This window comes from Copidosoma floridanum, unplaced genomic scaffold, assembly GCF_036245765.1.
Source record: "Copidosoma floridanum isolate Cflo_tuat_1 unplaced genomic scaffold, Cflo_Japanese_pri ptg000019l, whole genome shotgun sequence".
NCBI lineage: Eukaryota > Metazoa > Arthropoda > Insecta > Hymenoptera > Encyrtidae > Copidosoma > Copidosoma floridanum.
The window spans coordinates 19,367,938-19,390,224 of NW_028321896.1; the positions used below are offsets into that span (position 1 = coordinate 19,367,938).

Consider the following 22,287-nt stretch of genomic DNA (forward strand, 5'->3'; position numbering starts at 1 on the left):
GAAACAATATTCATCACTAATTTATTTCGTATAGTCTGTTATTAAAAAATATAAACAGAGCACTTTACCCCTTTGGGGGGTTGTATACATTACCGATTGTTTTTGTTTATTCGTTTTTCTTAATTTTTCACCAATAATTCAGAAAGGTGCCAAAGAACCTCTCTTTGTAAGTTTATTAAGCTATATCCTCGTTCCGCGCATATTACCTCATTCACTTTTAGCTGTACGAACTTTCCAAGAGTAAGAAACATCCTCGGTTGTAAGGTTTTTTTTTTTTTTTTTTTTTGAATGGTTGTCCTAACTTAACTTCCAAATTTGTATAAACTACGCGTTAACCCGGTATATATTACTTTTTAACGGATTTATTGTATAAAACAAGTGTATATATAATTTATTGATGGAAAAACGTGACACGGTGAATGTATGGGTATGCAATGTTTGCTGCGTGTTAGCAACTGCGTCAATTATACTTTTGCAGAACAGTTTGGGATGGAGGAAAAGTTGGGGATGGAAAGAAAGTGGGGGAAAAAAGAGAAAAAAATTTTTTTTTTTAACATACACGTTCTAAGTATATACAGCTTAGAAGGTGAAAAGGCCTAACTATAAAGCAATCAAATAATCAAAAGTTACAATCAATTTTTCTCTTTGATGGCCTCTTGAATAACATTTTTTATAAACTATTTAATCGTTCGTTCCTGGTGATCCCTTGTCAGTTCGACGAATCAAAATTAAAATTTTGTTGACTTGAAAAATCGTACAACGTAATTCATATCGCAAATACAACAGACAAAGCTATTGCTGCTTATTTTGTAAAAAAAAATTTCATGTTAGTCACAAAAATTTTAGATTGTACTTTTATCGTAGTAATAAATTATATATAAAAAAAAATTTTTTAAATAATATTTTAAAATTTAGTACAGTGTTCTGTATTGAAATTAATCTGATATTTATCATATAAAGATAAATGAAAAATCTTGCTTTAAAACGAGCTTTCAAACCATGTAAAATGTCAAAAGGTTTTAAAAAATTACATTAAGTAACGACATAACTGTACAAAAGCTACAAAAAAATTTTTTGAATTTTTACCAAGTCTATTTTATATAATTTTACGAGGTCAGATCCACTACCTTGATGCACTTTAAAAAGTAAAAAAACTCACAACTATTCGAGAAAATGAAAAATTCTTATATGTGTGTTAAAATTTAGTGGTAGTAACAGTAATCAAGTGATTGGAAATGCTAAAAAAATTCGTCTAAGTGTGTGAATTGAATCGTGCCATTCGTTTACGCTTGTAGCATTTATACTTAAACAGTCTTATGTAGATATGGCGCGCGTATACGAAAAGGTGAACTGCACGTGTAGGTGTAATACTTGGTTAGAAATCAGGCATTTAATTAGATAGTAGAATATACCTTGTGTATGTATTTTATATTGAAGAATCATATTTTTTCGCGAAAACGTGATTAAATTTACAATGTAAGCAGGGAAAAAACAGACTTGGATGAGTATGGATTCACAAGGCAACAAAAGTATTATAGAGAATAGAGTATTACCATAAGATTTGCACAATTTGGTGATTCATACTCCTTATACTGCATTTACTTTTGTATGAAGGCAAGTTTAAATTTTGAAAAATTTTTTTGTAAAAAATATCGATGAAAGAAACAACTGTACCGTCAGAAACTAGAAAAATAATCAACGACAAACGTCTAAACATATTGTTATCGATTCCAAAAATCGACAGTATCGACAAGCGTGTCTAAAGAGAGCTTATTTATACCAGGCCAAGTGGCGCAAAGCAGTTTGTCAAGGAACAAACTTATGAAAATTTTACTATTCCGTAAGAATGCAAATAATCCACAATCCTTCAGATTTTTATAAAAATGCGAGCAAAAATCTACGATACAACGTATATTAATATATGATGATATATATTAAAGGCGAGAAACAGGAACCTTACTATTGTAAGTTTTTCTATGAAAAATAAGAGCAAGCGATTAATTAAATTATAATATATATATAATATATATATACATACCATGTAACATATGCTCTAAGTAATTTGAAAAAAATCATACATGAATTGTAGTGTTCCAAGTCTTTGCTAGAGAGGTAGAAGAAATAAAATTTTTAAAAACTATTATTTTGACTTGTATTTTGCTCACCCAACAAAATTATAATTGTGAAATCGCTTGCTGTCCAAGCAAAATAAATAAAATAAATATTGTAGAGTGGGACGTAATGTAGAAATGCAATGTTATAAAACGAATGAAAATAATTTATTCCAGTATTTTCTTTCAGACACAGAGAGAAAAAATTACAATCCCTCAGCCACGCGACTTGACGAATACTTTTAACAAATTTATTCAACAATTAACTGAACTTTTTAAATTTCTTACATTAGTGATAGATTTATTTCATGAATGTTACAGGTACTATGAAAATTTATTTTTAAATATTTATTATTCGTTACAGTTTTTGTTTGCGTTGGTACATTTGTTGTATTTATATTTTCTGGCACAAATTTTTGTTTTCTGTTTTATATGTATACTTTAGATCTATATAAAAATAATCCGTATAGTATTTAAGCACGAATCATGAAGACTGCTGTGTTTACGTGTATATATATATACACACACGTTCATTTCTCTGTTATACAACTTGAATTACTTTATATTATTTATTTTTAGTTATTCATTTCGTTAATATCAATAAAATTTTATCAATCTTTCTAACAGATAACATACGTATACTCTTGGAAATGCATTTAAAATACCTAACATCTCATTAAATTTCTATATTCAAAAGCGTAACTTGGAATGACAAAGATTTACATTTTTTATTGTTTGTGCATATACATATTTGTATATATATATCTCTTCCTATACGCTTGCGTCATCAAGACACAATTGTACAAAAGTATAACAATTTACAGTGATAATTTTCAAAAAGTAAAATCTCACGCATTTATAACAATTACTCATTTAAAGTTAAAAACCTAATTTTGTTTCGTAAATAATGAACCCTTTTTTCAATAACGTTTCTTCGCCTAATGGTCTTGAGCCTTCAAAGCACTTATGTATCGAATAACTGTTGGTGTTATCCATAATTTTTTTTTTTTTTTTTTTTTTTTTTTTTATCTTACATCGTAAGCAACTTGCAGTACCTATAACAAAACGGCACAAACGCATAACGATAATCGTCCATTATATTACTTGTGAAACAAAAACACAATATTTACCAACAAACCATATAGCAAGGGTGATGACAATACTTTCGTAAAAGATATATATATATATATGTGCTAAATGCATTAAAAATAAATGTTATCTTAAACGCTAATTGGATCTGAGACAAAGACAAAGCTTGAACAAGTACATGTAACTTGTATTCAGATGCAAGTGCATTACTCGAGTGACTAGCATAACAATAATAAGGTAGTACGCAGTACCAGACTAGCCGCCACTGGGGGGGAATCTCTACAAGTTTCATTTTACTACAGCTCTCTCTTATGTACAAACACGTAAGACGAAGGCCTGTTATGATTTGTAAAACGAAAGCACGCAAGCTGTGCAATAAGGAGCTTTTGAGCCTCCCTTTCGTGCTTTCGAAGTTTCCAAGTTTACAGGCCTTTACGCTCAAGTTGAATAAATGTAGCTATCTACAGGTACGTATTATATATTTTATGTATCGGCTTAAACATGCATACATGTGCATTCGTACTCGTTAAGTATAGAATCAAAAAATGTTCATTCGTTAACAATTTAACTTACTGTACGCCATTTGTCCTTTGACATTTGACAAAGCACTTTTCGGCTTTAAACAAACGTAATCGCGCCGTGGCTAGTATGTTACGATAGAAAGTTTTATTAACAACGTTTGATAAAGGTCGCACGTTTATAAAAATCATATATATGTATATCTATGTAGGCGCCAAGATACATTTTATTGTACAATTCAATCGTTTTCATTATTTGAACTTTTTTTTTTAGACCCAAGTAAATTGTTTAGACATAAATGGCGTCGGCTTATTTCTTTTTCTTTCCTTTTTTTTTTTTTTTTTTTTTTTAATTATTTTAGTATGCCTGACTTTTTTTTTCGTTTTTCTAAAATTTTACATGGTAGTGAGTTAACGTGTGTATCGTTGCTTTAATGGAATTTTCGAGAGGATACTATTTCAATTTTTTTTTTTTTTTTTTTCTTTCAATATGAAATACGTACCTTATTCCACTCAAGCGACGATATGAAATCGAATACATTGTTGTTCTATATGATAAATAAAATATCCAAGTATTGAGGAAGAGTTGCAAAAACGAGTAACAAAAAACGCTTTAGACCCTTATTTGATTCACCTGGCGTGAAAAGAATTACATGATAATTACATATTTGTGTATTGCAAATGACTTGTATTAATCTGCAAATTGTGTGGTGTTGAATGCTTGTACCGTACAAGGGTTGAAAATGTTTGGAGCTTAGCAATACGAGTGTGTATACATATAGCTTTTTCGAAGGAAAATCAAAGTAGTAAAATTAAATATGTTTCTATTTCAACAAACTAGTTGTAAGTATACCATACGCAAATAACTTTTCGTTGAATTTGTTTGAAAACTTTCTTTAAATATATTTATCACATTTGTGGGATGACTTATGCATACTGTTGTACGTGTTTGATAATAAGGAAAAATATCTTTATATAAATTTATTATTATTACTATAATATTTATATAATATATGTATATTTTTTTCTCTCCCTTCAATATACTATATAGATATTTTCTAATCAACTTTGTTATCATTAACTTACTCCAGCTTTATTGTGTCTCTTTGTTAAAAAAATACTAATTTTTTTAGGCATTGATTTGTTGATCTTCCTTTTTGTTATTTTCATACGTATGCATATATTATGTACAAGTTATCATGCTAAAAATCACAGGAGCGAAAAAGTATACACGCCAAAATTATTATTTATTTATTATTTTTTTTTTTTTTCATAAAGTGCAGTTAATTACTAAATGAAAAAAAAAAGTATTCATGTACAACAGTGAATTATTTCTCAAGTCTTTTTCGAATGTCGTGTATTTGTTTATCATATCTTTTTGTTTAAACGGTGAACCGTACATCAACAGTCTTGCGTTTTAATCAACAATACATATTAGAGAAGTTTTTTCTTTTTTTATCTAAAAATTGGTGCATGATCGTTCCTTTTGGTGCTATAATAACATCTATTAGGTACTCTTTTCTTTCACGCTCCTTATACTCTTCTAAAGGGTAAAACGAATGGAAATTTTTCACTACGCTTTTTACCTTGATAATATACAATTGGAAACTATACTTATGATCTTTCGAAATTATTTGAATAATACAGAGTACAAGCTACGACCGAGGCACTTATTCAAATACAAACAAAAAGTTAATAAACGTATTTTGAAAAATGCCTAAATTCTGATCCAAAATCTCAAAACTGAGTATCTCTTATCCTTGAATTTTTCATCTACATGAACTTGTAAAGACTTCAACACTTGCTGATTAGCAAAATGACGCTTAATTTTTAAGTGAAAAGATCAAAGCTAAGAATGCACAAGTACAACTATTTACAAGTACAATGAAATCCATTGTTTGAAAGTGTACTTATATATATACTTTGTGTTTGCAGATCTCTCTGACCTTGTAGAACATTATATATACACGATTTGAGGGATCACCGTAACCATCTCGATTCACCTTCATTATTGTTCCCATAATAGATAATCACTGCACTCGAAAACAGTGAGTGTACAACAGCCGATTACCGTACTCCCATACTCTATTCTTTACGTATATATGTGTGTTTTTTTAGGCAACTGTAACAACGATCCAGTAAACTATAAATTATGTTCCATCATTGAAAGAAAATTAAAAAAATTGTTGAATTCGCACGTTTTCAACAAATGAAATCCTCCAATGCTCCACGACGCAGGATCAAAAACCAAAGACGAAACTTTTTCCAAATGTGTAACCCCTTGCACCGAAAATAAACAAGATTACGGGCAGAGAGACACCCCAAAACGTGGATCGGATCAGCGTCCGTCGTTACCAGGGTCCCTGCGTGGCACCGAGGCGGCTCGTCAAAACTTTTGGTGGCAGAGTATCTTGTCGACGTCGTCGTAGCTCGAGCGCAGCCTACCCCGAACCTCCGGCTTGAACGAGGGCCCAGCCGTATAGTGGACGCGTATGGGGCTCGAGGTGCGGGTCACTGGGGCGGTCCTGCTGCCCGAGACGTGGCTGTTGCGCACGGGTATCTTGCTGAGGGCGCCCTGGTTGTGGTTGACGTCGAGGATGGAGAGCCGGCGCAGGGCCCCGTAGTCCAGCTGGGCCACCTCGGCCCCGTGCCGCTGTTCCCCCGGCAACCTCACCTCGTACTTGTTGGCCCGCCTGTTGCGATCGACCAGGACCCTCGGGCGCTCCTTCGACCCCCTACTACCCTCCGCGAACCCCGAGGAGCAGGGGTTGCGCTTGTTGGCCTTGTTGTCCTCGAAGTTGTAACGCGGCCTGCCCCTGTCGCCGGACTTGACCGATGGATTGACGTTCCCGCTGTTCTCGTCACCAGGGTTGGCCTCCTCCTCGTCGTCGTTGTCGCCGTGGTGGTCGTGCGGGTCGTAGTCGTAGTCGAGGGAGTAGCTCTTTGGCAGGGGGAACGGGAGGAAGGGCCTGCTCCGCTCGAAGGACCCCGAGGTCGAGGAAGACCCGAAAAACCGCCGGTCCCCCCCGAAGCTCATCTTCTGGTTCCTGTAGATGATGTCTTGGAGGTTCGGTATCTTGGCTGGGCCCTGCAGCTGTTGCGACCCGTAGGATGAGGAGGTGAGCTGAGCTGGTATCCGGATGCCCGCGTCGACCATGAACTCGTCGTCGACGAAGGTGAGGGCCGGTAAGCCGCTCGGGCCACCGAAACCCCCCCAGTAGGGCTCGCGCTCGTAGTGCAAGCCGCGTACGGAACTCGGCGTGCTGCCGTAGCTCGGTGGTGGTGGTGGTGGTGGTGCCCTGTTGTTGCTGTTGTAGTACTTGCGCGAGGCGAGCTGGTGGGCTAGGTCGCGCCTACAGTCCTCCCGGGAGGAGTCGAGAAGCGAGAAGGGTTTGACAAAGTCCGGGAAGCGAGCGGGTTCGGGGGCGCGGAACAAACTGGTTGTTTTTATGTAGCCGGCGCTGCAGCGATGGGACAGGTGGTCGCCGCTCGAGGTCACCGGGTGGTGGTTGTTGCGCGCATGGAATACCCGATCGGCCAGCTCGTAACAGCTACACTGAACCTTTTGCGCGGTGGACGGGTAATCGTTGTTGCCGTAGCTCATTGGCTTGATGCCGCCGTGGCTGCTCGAACCGGCCTTTTCCCACAGCTGCGCGCTGACGCTCGACGACGTTGCTGTCGTTGTCGTTGTTGTTGTCGTCGTCGTGGATGCGATTGTCGCGAGTGTCGTTATTGTTGTCGTCGTCGATGGTGGTGGTGTTACTGTTGTTGTATGCGCAGAGTTGTTGGAGGACGAAAATATCGACCAATGTTGGGGTAAATTATCGTTAGACGAACTACAAGCACACAAACAACCCATACGTTTTATGTAATATTATTTACACTATCAACACTACGAGGGGGTACACAACGACAACGGAGGGGTGTGCATGATCGGGATCATCATCAGCTACTCTACAACTAACGCTGTTTTGTTAATATTAGTTCCGTGCTATGCATGTATTATTATTAAAGAAGTGAAATTTATCGTGAATTACCTTGTCTTTGAAATATCTGCCACGTGCGAGGTCGACAGCGTGCTCTCTGAAAAATTCAAAGGTATTTTTATAGCGACCGAAAGTAGTTGTATATATAGCTGAGAGGGAAGGGGACTCACGTCTGATTAGCGGAGGTTTCGACGGAACGGCCGATTTCGGGGACTCTGTGTTTCCCGGAGCCTGTTTGCCTCGGTTCGGTTTGACGGGCGAATCCGTACTGGCTACCGATTTACTGCTCACGGCAGTCGTTCCCGGCGCTGTGGACCACAATAAAAACATATCAATGTGCTGCACACGTGTCAATCTATTAGGGTGTACTTACGTATTTTCAGGATATTTGGTTTTTTCGGGTTGTTGGACACGACAGTGTTGCCGATTTTTCCACCAGGACCGCTGCTCGAGGCGGCCTCCAGCTTCTTTTCCTCTTCAAGCTTTTTCATGTCCTCGGTGTCGTACTTGCTGAGTTTCGCCGGAGACTGAAAAAAACATTATGGTTATCGCGCCGCGAGAATGGCCGTGAGAAAAAATAAAACGTACCGGTTGGCCGTCTACCCTGACATCGACGCTGTCCATCAGGAGGGAAGCGGCGTTCAGGGCTGCCAGCACGTCCCTGTCCTTCTCGCTGCTCTTCAAGTTGCGGACGTTCATCTCCAAGATGGACAGTAGCTTCTTGTCGGCCGGCAACCTCAGACAAGACTTGATGGTCGGGGCCAGGGTGAGGGCTTTTAGTCTGACGTTGGCCACCGGGTCGTCCATTATGTCGAGCAGAGCCGGGCAAAAGTACTCCTTGAAGTAGACCGACGAGAATATCGTCAGGGCCTCGATCATCATGCGGATGAAGATCATTCTCAGGTAGCAGCTCGAACCGTACGCCATCTCGTTGCATATCTTGCTCCGCAGTTCCAGCTTTTGCTGGGACTTGAGGTTGTAGCGCAGGAAGACGAGGAGCGTCCGACCGGCAGCCAGGCGCACTGGTAGGGGTCTCTGGAATTTGGACGAACTTTATAGTACCCGAGAAGCTTGCGTGGTTTTTGGCAACCCACCGAGTACAGGACCCTGTTGGAGACGACGGGCACCAAGTGGGCGTAGATGAAATCGCTGGACAAGCACCTCGGCAGTATTTCAAACTGGCCGAGCATCATCGCCGACAACCTCCAGTTGTTGGTCGACGATATCTGGGCTTCGCACTGGATGAGCGCCTTGCCCAAGTCGACCGTCGACGATTCCTGATGGGCATGAAATCAAATTACAATCGTATGGGACAACATTTTTACTACTTATGTACGTAAAACTCCTCCTACCATTTGGTCAGCTCTTACGAGGTGGTGTTGCAATAGGTTCTCGAGGATCCCCGAGACGTGCGGGATGAGGCCTTGGAGGACCTCTTCGTTGTCATCTTTCAGCAGTCGGATCAGCTCGGGCTTTATCGACCCGCTCTCCCGACCCAGGACATTGATGATCTAAAACGCACGCGTTCGTCAACTTTGGCAGCCAAAGGACGGGATCAATCAACGAAAGGTATGTACCTCGTGCAAGCTACAGGCAATCGTCCTTCGTACCATGTAATACGAGTCGCTTGCCAAATTCCGGAAGGTCGGGATCAGCGCGTTCACTCCCTCCGAAGCTGAGGAAGCAAAGAGGAACATTGCCGGCATGTTGAAAGCGCAGCTCCGTCGACACTCCACGCTTCTGTCGTTCGCGTTGCCCGCCTGTGTACACGCGTTTCCTTACGTATTACGCACGTGCCGTGCAATTTGTATGAGATGTATAAAAAAAGGGTATATGTACGTGAAACGAAAACTCTTGGTGCTTGGCCTTGTCCTCCCCGACCTTCTTCGCGCTCGGAGTGCCCATCTGGGCGATTTGCACGAAATACTTGATGAACCACGTTTTGTCCGCCGGTATCAGGTGAGCTGAAACGAAAAACGTCAGTTCATATAGTATGCATGGACGGCGGATGATGCGTAAAAACTCGTACCTTTGGTACTTTGGGCAAGTTTGCCGAATTCTTGTGCGACCACGCATATCACATTGTCCTCCGATTTGGCGGCGTTCTCGCAAGTCAGCTTTATAAGGGGCACTACAATATCCACTATCGTATCTGGAAAATGTCGGTGTGGAGCAAAATCTTCGTGAAATTCCAATGAGCCAGGGTATACATATATTTTAACGCGCGTGAAATACCTGCTTTGAGGTGGGGTAACAAAAGACCCATTGTCTGGACAGCGGCTTGTCTGACGTTGCTCTCTTCGTCGCTGGCCAACTCGACGATCAATGGAAGTAACTTTGTGGTGCTGTCGCCCATGTTCTGGGCGACGAGGTGCAACTGTAGGCAAATGCACGCGCGTACGTCGCTGCTGACATCTTGGCTGAGCGACTGTACCGTTGGCAGGACGTCTCGTTTGATGCTTGGAAAAACAGAGCACAAAGAAATATCATTATCGGGTCGATAAGACACACGGTAGGCTCTGATCGATGAAAATTTGTTCAATCGTTCGCTGATACATCAAAATGTTCATAGTATCGGTAATGTATCGATTTCAGTCTTTGGAAAAAAAAAAAAACAAGCTTTATCCACTTATTTATTTATATTTAAAAATTCATGTGTTGAATGTGCGTAAATTACTTCGATTGCTTCGGTCAAAGAAAACGTCAACTTAAGATTTCCATCAAGAAAACGCTAAATTAGATTCGGGTCGAAGGAAGTACCAAGAAAAAATTTTTTTTTTTCTTTTCTTAAATTTTTCAGTGGCAATACCGTATGTTTTAAGTCACTTTCAATCGTCACATCAATTCCCGCAAAAAATAACTGCCACGACAAAGCTCGAGAGAACAAAAAAAATGCCTACGAGTTAACGCGTCCGATACGTTGTCCTCCAATTATTGATATCGTAAAATGAAAATACAGAGATGGAGTTAAAGCTGTGGGAGCAATATGCAACTTATTGACAGTGAACTTACGACTCGGCGTCGAAGCGGGTGGCTATTTTACCCATGAGCCGACAACACATAATCCTCGAATCGACACTCTGCGACAGTCGGCCCTCGCTTATCGCGATCGGTAAAATCTGCAAAAATCAATGAACCACATAAACATTCACATGACATCATAATGCACGTTTGAGTACAATGTAACAATCGAATGTACCCACCTCGCGCTTGACGACGTCCACGTGCAGCAATTCAATAACGTCAAGTATGGTATCCAGCCACGCGTGCGAGACGACTGCAAACGACATACACCCACAATCATCAACGCAAAAGAATAATAATGATAATTATAAGGTGTACTTTTGTTTAAGTGAAAAGTTACCGGGTTCTCGACTGCCGAGGGAGCTCAAAATGCTCTGGAGGAAGACCTCGGCGAAGGTGGTCGGGCTGACGAGCCTCTGCTCGAGGACCTGTTTGAAGATGACCGAGGCGGCCATGTGGAACTCGGTCGAGGCCGTTGGCAGGCTCTGCTGTATCTTTGGCAGGACTCGCGTGATACACCCGTGAGCATCTTCGGCGAGAAGCTGCGGCAGGGTCTCGATGACGCTCAACTTCTGTAGCTCGTCTCCCTTTCTGCAAAGAGCATTTTGAAGAATCGCGTAAGCTCATGTTTTTTTTTTTTTTTTTTTTTTTTCCCTACGATTCTCAGTTAGAAAGTATACATCAAATTTTCAGGCGGCATTTCACTCTATACTCGATTGGGTACGTACAGGCTCAAGTGAATTACGTAAAAATTGCGTGCTTTGAACGTACTCCATCATCATACGTGTAAATTTTTTTTACTAATTTTTTCGGAATTTACGTTTCATGTGAGAAAATAACAGTGCTCTTTGTAATGGCACATTTCCAATTATCGTCCGATGTTAATAAATCGTTGAGGCTTGATTTTTTTTCCAACCTTGGAATTTATTATCTTCAATTAGTCAAAAGGAGTCGTGGTTCTTGTTAAAAAAACGTACACTTGTATCAAACTAAAACAAGTTTTCTTTTCTCTTAATACGTATTTTTTTAGCAAATGATAATAATATCGCAAATCTATAAGTATATTTTTGGTCGCAGAAAATAAAAACATTTTCATTCGAAGCTTGTCAATTTCGATTTTTTTTTTCACTATTGCTTATTTACAAAAGGACAATATATATCTCGGACATTTATTTAATTTTTTTTTTTTTCCTAATTGGATCAATTCCCAATCGTAATTACTATCGGGGTGCCAGCGAGTTTTCATTAACGCGCTCTAGCTTTGCCGATGACTGTATCTCTGCGCATGGACCCACTGGCACATACATATACCAGTGTCCAGGTATACCTATGTAACGGGGACACTGTGCAAGTATGCTCTGGAGTAGACGTTTTTTAGAGCATCACAGAAAAAAAAGTGCTTGGAATCTTGGATCTGAGCTAGGTAAATGAATATTGGTGGGACTGCAAATCTAACGTATAAATAATAGTAATCATTATAATTAAAAAAAAAAAAAAAAAAAAAAAAAATTAGTTACAATGACATTATACATCTGCATGCAGAATAGACGTGTGAAACATAATACATCTACGACTTGGTCACCGCTCGTTTGTTTGTATAGCCTAGTGGGCCGCACAGTTATTGGGTGCTACGTACGTTGCACCTCCGCGTCACAATGCGGAGGAGTATTAGCTATTCGGTCGGCATCTATACTGTTAGCGCAAATTTCAACAAATGGTCAATAAAAGGGATAAAATACTAGAAAAATCACAATTTTCATGTATTTTTACAAGGTATGTGGAAAATGAACGAATCTTAGTATCACAGGCGTGCCTCCGATAAAAAATTATATTTGTAAATAAAGCCATAACGAGCTCAGTGCGAGAATGAAAAAAAAAAAAAAAAAAGGAAATCCAACCGATCAGTGAATTATTCTAGTTTCGCAGTACAGGTTTGCGACGAAACTTTGCGCTCGCCGAAAAAATCGGTACGCCAGATCTCACTGATTTCGTACAAGAGAGCAGGTATGTATAGGTACATTACATATTCAAAGAGCACAAAACGCGATCCAGAGCGCGATCATAGATACATGAAGTATACACATACACGTGTAGGGTGTGATATAAAAAAATAACAGGTGACACAGAAGTAAACAAACATCGCGTTACGTCACGACATACACGTAATATACGTGTGCCGTGTGATATCCGTGATGTTCTACATACGTATATATCTGATGGACGAGAGCGAGCGGCATCATCGGCACTTAATTATTCAACCGAATGCGCGCATGACGAAAACAAACAATGTCGTAATGCCCTATACTCCCTAGTCGGTCAATTAACGACGGATCGGTGACGCTATACACACTCGCGTGTAATCACGTTTAAGCTCGTAAGTACTAATATACGTGAATGTAAAAGCCTCGTACCTTATTGTCCTTCCGCTAATACTTTGATATTTATTTTTTTTTTTTTTTTTTTTCATCGATTGGAAATTTCCAGTTCTGTGCGAGTTATTTTATTTTTCTTGTCTCCGTACATCGTTTCACGAGATCGATGAGCTCAAGTGTAATAGATATTTATCACGACATCGAGAAAACGTTTGATTGTCTATTGTAACAATTCGTTTTTTCATTGATTTTTAAAACTTAATTGTTATTACGTATTTCTCAAAGTGATGCATTACTTACATTTCATATTATTCTCGTTTCAAAGGCAAACGGTTTTCGCTTTGTATTGTTACAAAAAAGTAATAATAGTAACAGTATAACAATAGTTACAATAAAAATTCGGTATAAAGAAGGAAATAAATTGTTGAAAAAAAAAAAAAAAAAAAAAAAAACGTCCAAAAATGATCAAGTAACACATGATACAAATCATGATAAAGTATCGTTCCGAATAAAATACGATTATAGAGTACAGCGATGAATAATGAAGGAACCTTGCACCAGTAAGTATAACTCGTACCAGAATAATTTTACCGTCAATTTTATCGCAAAAGTTTTACCGTACAAAATTAGAAAGGCGTTTACTGGTGATGCTGCAGACAGACTGTAGATATTTTGTTATTTTCAGCAACCGGTGTACCTGCAATGTACACACAACATTTGGACAACACGCGCAGCTTTACGGTATAATAGGTACGTAAATTTGTTCTATATAAGTACTTGTAAGCAGAATCAGCAATTGGTTTTCGAACAATTTATTTCCTGCCAATCTTTTGTATCATCTTTTTCTCTTTAATTTCGCGTACAAAAAGTATAAAAAAAAAAAAAAAAAAAAAGAGAGAGCAATTAATTTGAAAAAATCGTCTCTCGCAGATTGTCCTTATATATATATATACGCGAGTACGCGGGAATCGCGCGTGCAGAGAGTTACGAGGGTGCGCGCGACGATTTCGCTGAATTTTCCGCAAACTGGGCAAAAGATTACAGGGATCAGTGATGCAGTGCAGATCCCTATATTGTATTACATAGGTATGTGACACGCGCACTAAAAAAAAAGAAAAAAAAAAAAAAACTGTACAGCCAACAAACGGGCATCGGATATCTTTAGATTTACACGCTTAATTACAATATGTACTTATATATATACGATACAATATGTTTTACACAACACAGAATTTCACTTGTGCACATCTCGAGGGTGGGTGGCGCGCGCGTCCAAGGAGCTCAGAGGTGTATAGCTAATGTATGGTCCCAAGGAAAAGGAAGCAAATACACGAGGGGCCAGCCAATTAATATATATATATGTACATTTAACTGATTTTCGAGGGAGAGCACAAGTGCGATGAAAAGTACAGACGAGAGACGGGGAAGACTCGCCCTCTGTCGCTCGTATACCCTGATCGATCACCCGCGGGCGGCTACGCTCTTCCTCCGTATATACACCCTACACACGTAGGTATACATGCATCCTCTGTGCCAACGATTATATTCCAGAGGTACACGTTACATCAATTGGGTGTACATATATATGTATGTATGTACTTACGCCTTCGAGTCTAGGTCGTAGGGCGACTCAGCTGCGGCCTGCCACATTTCGGAGCAACATGTTTGGCCCCACCGCGAAATCTAATCAGGTACCAGTGGAAACACCAACCGAGAGACACGAGCCTCTACGATGATGAGCCACGGAGCTACCGCGTAAGCTCCGAGGGGCGCAATTGATTGTATTGGGTATATGTAACACGACCCAAAACGCGAGTCGATGCAGAAAGTGAGTGTGTGCACGTCGACCGAGCTCTACTGCTCGACTAACCCCGACCGCACCACCCCCGCGTGCGCGAACAGCTTGGCGCGCCGCCGCTATGGTTCGATTTGTTTCCTATACTATGTGTGTTCATGATGTTGCACGCGATCGTTGTTTTTCGTTTTTCTTTGCGATGCAGAGCAACTGTTGGAATAAAAAAAAACAGCTCGTTTTTCCCTTCGCTCTCACGTGTGCCCACGGGCTCTTTTTTCGTGACCAGTGGGTCGACCCGAGACAATTTCGATCGTTAAGCTGTATATATGTATGTACGGTACTGTGCACACACGGTGTAGATGAGAGGGAGTCGGGAGCTTGCGGCAACTACAACCTACTTTTCGGCAGCGCTCCTGACGATGCTGCGGGGAGCTCTTTTTCATTCTTTCCAGCCGCACACAATGTACATACGGGAAAGTAGGTGTGTGAAGCACCGAGTCTTTTATTATGCATGGAACGCATACATCATGTGTGTGGCTACCCGTGCCAGTTTGGATTTTTCTTGCGAAAAGAAAGGGGCTAATGTTTTTTGGCTTTTTTCTTCTGAACTGAATTTCATAATTTTTTTTAATGCATATTGCTACCTCGCTAAAGTTTAAAGATAACGCTACATGTTATACTTGGGTGTTTTTTTTTTTTTTTTTTTTTTTTTTTCATCATATGTAAATCATGGCGTACGACTTGAAGACACTGAAAATCTACCGAAAATCTTGATGTTTGATGCATCTTTGATAAAATTGATGTAGGTACGTATACTTTGGTGATTTAAAATTAAGCGGGCCTGCAAGTTGCGAGCCGAGTGGACAAAGTTAGAACTAATACGGATACAAGCGCGAAATTCAAACTGTTTGCTTTGCAGCTCTTTTCTGCATGCGTGTGATGGCGCATATTTTTTTTTCTACGACTAAACACACAGTGTAGACTAACCTTTATGTTGGAAAAAATGTAATTTTTGCAAATAACGATTCGGTTACCGATCAGCCGAGAGGAATATAAAATTTTTTTGAATATTAAACTGTTTGTAACATTTCCCAAGTTATATATGCTGAACACGATAAATATTATAATAATTTATTGAGAAAATCACACTTACGTAAGAACATGTAATTGTCGTTCTACATGTTTGTTTTCCAAGTTTTTCTCTACTGAATGCCGTTTTAACTCTTGTTTGCTCTAAACAAATTTCACTGTGCTTATAAAAAAAATCTGGTATTTCTCACACACAAAATCATTAAAAAATAGTAAATTACTCTCAAGTTTCGAGGTGATGGTCTATCCAGTTGAAGGCTAACAAATTCGTCATTATAAAACATTATTTTTCTTTTCACTATACGAACGAAATAATAATAACCTTTTGAAAATCAACTTGTTACTTTAAGTAGCGGCGCGGAGCCGTTTATTTATTAGATGTCCATATAAGTATTTTTTTTTCAATATGTCAAAATTTTAGCTACATTCACTCTAATAAATAAATAAGAGACGCACCTACATCAAAAACTTATCGATAAAATTATCATAGGATACGGGTAATGTGTATGGGAGAAAGTAAAATACCAAGTTCATTTATGTATAAAATACGAAATATATTTTTATTTGACAATAAAATCAAGTAAGTAATTATTATTTGCGTTGAATAACATTTGTGTTTACAAACTTTAACGACGTAGAAGATATAATATGTACAAAGACTATGAAAATTAATTAAACATTATTTACAAATTCTGTTGACTATGATGTAATCTACTTAAACTAATTCACATTTAAAGATTTCACTCTAGCTTACGCCAAATAAACTTAAAAATAGTCAAATATGTCAAGATTTGCTCAAAATCGAAATAATCATGATCTTTTGGATAAAAATGCAATATTGTCGATGCATTTGCTGTTACTTATTTTTTAACTTATTAAATTAATCCTTTAATGCTAACACAATTATATTTATTTCATTCAAACGCTTCACTTCCTATATCTTAAATAACAAGACAGTTATTTTGTACAAAAATATCTTCACGTAAAAGATAAACATTGTAATTTTTCATCAGTTCAGTCTGCGTGAGATGATTATTTTTTTCCGAATACACATACTTGTACATGTATGCATACATACGTATGGTTCACATGAAATTTGGTTTTTTTGTAAATCTATGGAAGCACCCTTAATCACTGTGTGTAACAAAAACGTTCTAGCATCATATCAAGTTTTTCTTGATATTTAAAATATAACGAAAAAAGAAAAAACCAAATTTTTTTTTTTATCTGTACATGTGGCTCAATCGTACAGTTTATACATATAAACACTCACCTAAACTTAAAATTAACATCGTATGGAAAAGCTATGGATTTGTTCACTTTAACACATTCGTCACTCGATAAAGCTTAATCAAAAATGTCTGACGACATCCCTCGGTCAATAAAGAAGGTAGAAAAAGAAAGTAAGCCCATAAAAAGAAATTGACAAGCTTTTATGGTTCCTTAATGCCTCCCTTGGCCTGAGAGTTCGTTCGTTCGACTAGGCACTTATTGATAAGTATATTCAACAGCCCGCTTATTGGCTGAAAGTACACTTTTTATCTTAATTATTCTTGCACTCGTGACTATTTTTTTCTTTTTTTCCTTCCTTTGTCCTAACTCGATTTATAACCACTTAGTCTCTTGGATAAGAGCAGAAGAAAAAATAAAACAGTCCTGATACTATCCTTGGGTGCAGCCAAAATCAGACATAACTTTCGTCGTCGACGACAGATCTCAAGTGCCTAGTCGCAATGGGCGCCCGAGGTTGCGGTGGAGGACGATAAGGTGGTGGAGATGGCAGCAATCTCGACCTCGCGGCCAGTTTGCGCCTATCCTCAAAATTAATGTGAACGGGCTTTAAGTGCCGGAGTCGCGGTGGCAGGGGTGGCGGCGTGTCCGGCCACGTTTGCTTGTGCTGGTCATCCTCCTCGTCGTCTTCGTCGTCATTTTCACCATCATCCTCTCTTTCTCCAACCCTTTCTTCTTCCTCGTCATCCTCGTCGTAAACATCGACCGCCTCCGCTTGCTTGAACTGGTACAACTCGCACTTGTCTCCTCGGGAGCCGTAAATGCCGTTGATCGCGTCGCGGTTACCGTGTATGCTACCACTACTAGTATTGTTGTTACTGCTGATGATGTTACTCTTGTCAAAATCGTAACGCTCGGCTCTCTCGTCCTTGTTTATGTAGAGCTCGCAGGTTTGTTTGTATACCTCGTGACTGTCGGAGGACGATGAGTGGTAGCTACCGGTCTGAGAGATCGGCGACTCGACGTTGACACACAGCTCGGACTTGACCTTTTTGAAGTTGTATCTCTCGCCATTCGACATGGGCGAACTCGACTCGGTGGAACTCTGCTCGGTCTCGTGCAGCCTGACGTCCTGCTGTGGCAACCTCTTGTAATCCGTCACAATGTCCGAGACTTTGATGATCCTCCAACGGTACAGCATCTCCTCCTTTGGGTTCTCGACGTTTTCTTTTACGGCCTCCTGTCGATGAAACTCGCGCGAGTACACGTCCTTCTCGCTATGCCGATCCTTGAGCTGCTGCTGCTGCTGCTGTTGTTGTTGTTGAGGGGAATAATGGTTTTGGTGATGGTGATGTTGATTGTGATGCTGCTGGTGCTCGTGTTCGTCGAGCTTCGTCCTCGGGGTGCGCTTGAGGTGCGCCCTCAGCCAATCCTGCCTCTGAAAGTTCGAGTTTGGGTAGCTGTGTTCAACACCGGCGTGGAGGTGACTGCTGTACGAAGCGTATCTCTCCTCCCACGGGTGGCCATAGCTGAGCATCGCGTAAGCTGCCTTGCCGCTGCCACCAGTACCGTTGGGCTTGTTGTCTTTGGCGGGAGTCTTGTCCGAGCTCGACGTCGAGGCGTTGACAGCCGAGTCCTCGGAGCCCACCGGCGATTCGGGGATAAAGAGCTGGCAGTCCGACAGCGTCAGTCCGGAATCCCTCGACAGGGACATATAATCCTTGCGCGGAGGTTCCGTCAAATCGAGGCTGTCCAGGGAAATCCCACCTGCTACAACAAAATGAGATAAAACGATTAAAAACCAGTTGTTATAATGCGGAGTGAAGTCTTTGGTGGTAGTGAAGGAAAGTTTGGTGCTCACAGTGTAGGCTGTCAGTGCTCTCCTCGGCTCCGCTGTCGCTTCGCTCCTCGCCGAAAAGCAGGACAACCCCTTCGCCGAACAGGACCTCGCAATGCCGGATAAGCATCTCGGTTAGGGCAGGAATCGCCCGGCTCTGGTTGACCGAGGGACTCTGGGACCAAAGCAGACTCGGCCCACAGCACACGCCCAAATTACTCGCGCACATGAGGTTGTGCTTCGAGCGCCGGGCTATGTGGTGCAGCACGCAGACCAGGTGCGACAGCAGAGTGTAATTTGCTCTCGGTAGACGGTCCAGAATGCTACAAACCAAACGAATGATAAATATATGAACAATCATACATGATAAGGTAGCTCCATTGCGGTAAAAATCACGGGTCGTACCTTTTGATCGTCTTGATGGGGTCCGCAGACTCGAGACTAGCCATCCACAGGGAAAAGAGGTGGGAAGTGAGAAGGGGGTCGGGCAGGGATCTCAGGAAGTCCTTGAGTAGAGCGGCCACTGCGATTATGGACACGTCCTCGAGGCAACTGGTGTCACCCGAAGACTCGATCTGGTCTCTGAGCTCCCGGACGATCCTCATGTTGGCGGACTTGCGGAATATGCCTTGGGTGAAGGGTCCCTTGGCAAAGAGCTGCTGTAGCATGACGAGGACCGGCTTTGGTAGGCCGTTCTCGTCGAGCCGTGCCAGATTTACGCCAAAGACATGGGGACTCAGAGAAAGGGACCTGCGCAGGAGGCCCTTTATCCGGGATTTGTGCTTCTTGGCCGGCGACTTGAGGATCGGCCTGAGGATGAAGTGGCAGGTGTCGTGATCGCTCTTGTTGCAGTGCTCGAGGTCGAAGCCTTCCTCGAGGGAGAGCCTGTGCCGCAGATTCGAGAGCTTTATGGCGAAGGGCCTCTCGTGGCCGATCAGCGGGTAAGGAGCCTCCTCCGAAGACGTCCTCGCCCAGAGTTGGAAAGACTGGCTCTGGTGCAGGTCGAGCAACCTCGTCGTCAGGCTTACGCACGCGCTCGCCGTCATCTCGGAGCTCGCCGATATTTTCTTAAACTGTTGAATCAAATGTTGTTTTTATAATAGTCTTATTTTTGTACCGCTATCGACTATTTCATGCTGTCATTTATTTAAAAATTCACGCGTTCGAAACTGTTATTGGTTTAAAATTCTTTTTTTTTTTTTTTTAAATACTTATGAATCCAGATATTATTTATTGTAGCGAGAAATATGAAGGTACAAAAGTAATGGAAACAACGACACTCGCGTTTGCTTTTAAAATCAGTCTTCCAAAAGCCATACAAGAACGCACCTCAAATTAGCAAGCGGGAAAAAAAAAAACAAAAAAAACAAAAAAAAACAGCAAAATACATCAGCAGCAGCATAAATAAAAAAGACCAAGGTAGCTCGTATCGTAATACACTGAACAAAGGCAGCGTATATACGTATACCCACGTATATAATACATATATATGATAGAGGCACACTTACGTATTCCGCGTTGGTTTCGACGTCGTGATACACGACCTGAATGTTCGTCTCGGGCGGTTCCTTGAGGCTCTCCTCCCGCACGAGCTCGGCGAGCCGACCCCACCACAGATCCCGCGCCGCTGCGGTCCTGTAAACAACCAAAGACGAGCCTCTTCAGACATTGTAGTAATGTATATCATCATCCCTCTCTCTCTTTCGTCGCCCCGCTACATATATGTATAATCCACTTGCACGCGAGAGTCGCCAATTAGCGCGCCTCCGCGACACACATAACACCCGGCCGCTTGTGCTCCAAAGTCGTGACCCACTCGTTAATTATGCAACGCCGAAATCGAGGCCACAGCCCCACCCGTGCCGCAGGTGCGACGACTCGTTATACCGATCATTTGCAATCCCGAGTGCAAACTTTTTACCCCAAAAAGGGACGCTTTGCTAACCCCGTTTTAATCATCAAAGCATCAGCATGTTATAAAATATGCTCACATGAAAGTGGCGACGACGTTCGTAGTCGGCCAACCGAGGACGAAGCTCGTTTCCTGGGACTTGTTGGTCTCGGCGACGTCCTCGATGTGGTTGGCCGTGAGCCAGAGCTCGCTCATCCTCACGGACTGCTTGAGCTTGAAGGTACCGCCGCTGCGCGCCTTTGCTATCAGCAACAGGTCGGAGAAGAGAAACAGGTGCCGCTCCTGCGACTGCATCCCCTGGAATCGTACAACGAGCGCTTTGTAGCTATTATCGTGCGTCTTTGTAAACGTCAAAATTTGTATAAATATATACATGCAAACAAAAAAAAAAAAGAGGGAGTATGTATCGACTTACCGTTGTCAGCTGAACGGAAGTTTCGAGCAAAAAGACCCTCGTTGGTGCCTTGGGTCCGGTCGTCGGGGCGCTGTTTGGCGCTGCCTGGTTGTTCAGGCACTTTTGCGAATTGGCCCGGTTCAATCTCCCGGAGCTCGGCGCGTTTCGCTTGCGGACCACGTTCTTGGGCTTCTGAAATGAAAAGATCGAGGGACCAATCGTTAGAATTTTTCTTTTTTTTTTCCGTTGCGGTTACAAACGTCTTTGCAATCACAGCTCGAGGAAACCAGAGACTTTGTACTCGAACAGTCAAAGTGCGGAGTGGAAAAAAAAAAAAAGAAAAAATAAATGATATGGAAGCTCGATCGCGCGCGTTGAAAAGGGAAAGTATACCCAATATATACAGCGTCGGGGAGAAAAATGACGGAATACACGGCGAGCGGTAGCAAACGTGGAGGGGTGGAGTGGGTAAAACAAATGAAATTCTTACGCCCGCGATGTATGTAAATTACCCGGCAACGGGTATAGGTATATGCATTTACAGGTACACATGGCGAGAGAGAAAAAGGGAGTTGGGCTCTGGGGGCTTTTGTTCTCGGGAGCACCGGAGAGGGAAGAGGCTGCGGGTATTGTTGCCCGGTCGATCGATTTACCGCGAATCCGCGCGAATAAGCTATGCGGGGCCATCGAAATCCATAGGTATCCCCTATATATGTATATATACTCCTCCCCTCGCGCATACCAAGGGAGGCAATAACGAGAGTCGACGACGCCAGAAGACCTTCTCCCATCCGCTTCCCTTATTTATTTACCTTCCCTGATTTATTTAGCGCGTTCTTTCATTTCCTCGCTCGTTACCTCCTTCTCCCCCCCCCCTTCCCTCCCTTTCTCGGCCTTCGGGGAAAATGGGGCATTATACAGGCTGCACCG

General features: G+C 41.2%; 2 protein-coding genes across 5 annotated transcripts in view; both read right to left on the bottom strand.

The window, feature by feature from the left end:
• Positions 1-5,894: 5,894 nt before the first annotated feature.
• LOC106641162 (uncharacterized) lies at positions 5,895-14,922 on the bottom strand. Its single transcript, XM_089592992.1, has 15 exons — positions 14,704-14,922; positions 11,069-11,319; positions 10,908-10,981; positions 10,717-10,823; positions 9,940-10,163; positions 9,734-9,856; positions 9,586-9,668; positions 9,282-9,464; positions 9,057-9,215; positions 8,799-8,981; positions 8,293-8,739; positions 8,078-8,231; positions 7,875-8,012; positions 7,756-7,801; positions 5,895-7,554 (listed from the first exon to the last, which is right to left on the bottom strand). The coding sequence occupies exons 1-15, from the start codon at positions 14,748-14,750 to the stop codon at positions 6,105-6,107; spliced, it is 3,669 nt and encodes a 1,222-aa protein (XP_089449118.1). The 5' UTR covers positions 14,751-14,922; the 3' UTR covers positions 5,895-6,104.
• Positions 14,923-16,517: 1,595 nt separating this feature from the next.
• LOC106641200 (uncharacterized) overlaps positions 16,518-22,287 on the bottom strand; it is a 94,942-nt gene continuing 89,172 nt past the window's right edge. For 3 of the 4 annotated variants that reach the window (XM_014355529.2, XM_089593322.1, XM_089593321.1), the window contains exons 3-8: positions 21,379-21,549; positions 21,043-21,260; positions 20,560-20,686; positions 19,457-20,124; positions 19,076-19,374; positions 16,518-18,984 (exon numbers count right to left, since the gene is read on the bottom strand). In XM_014355529.2, coding sequence (XP_014211015.2) covers positions 17,669-18,984; positions 19,076-19,374; positions 19,457-20,124; positions 20,560-20,686; positions 21,043-21,260; positions 21,379-21,549 — 2,799 coding nt within the window. In that variant the 3' untranslated portion in view covers positions 16,518-17,668. The remainder of the gene's footprint in view (positions 18,985-19,075; positions 19,375-19,456; positions 20,125-20,559; positions 20,687-21,042; positions 21,261-21,378; positions 21,550-22,287) is intronic. The other variant, XM_089593320.1, reaches the window with a different exon arrangement.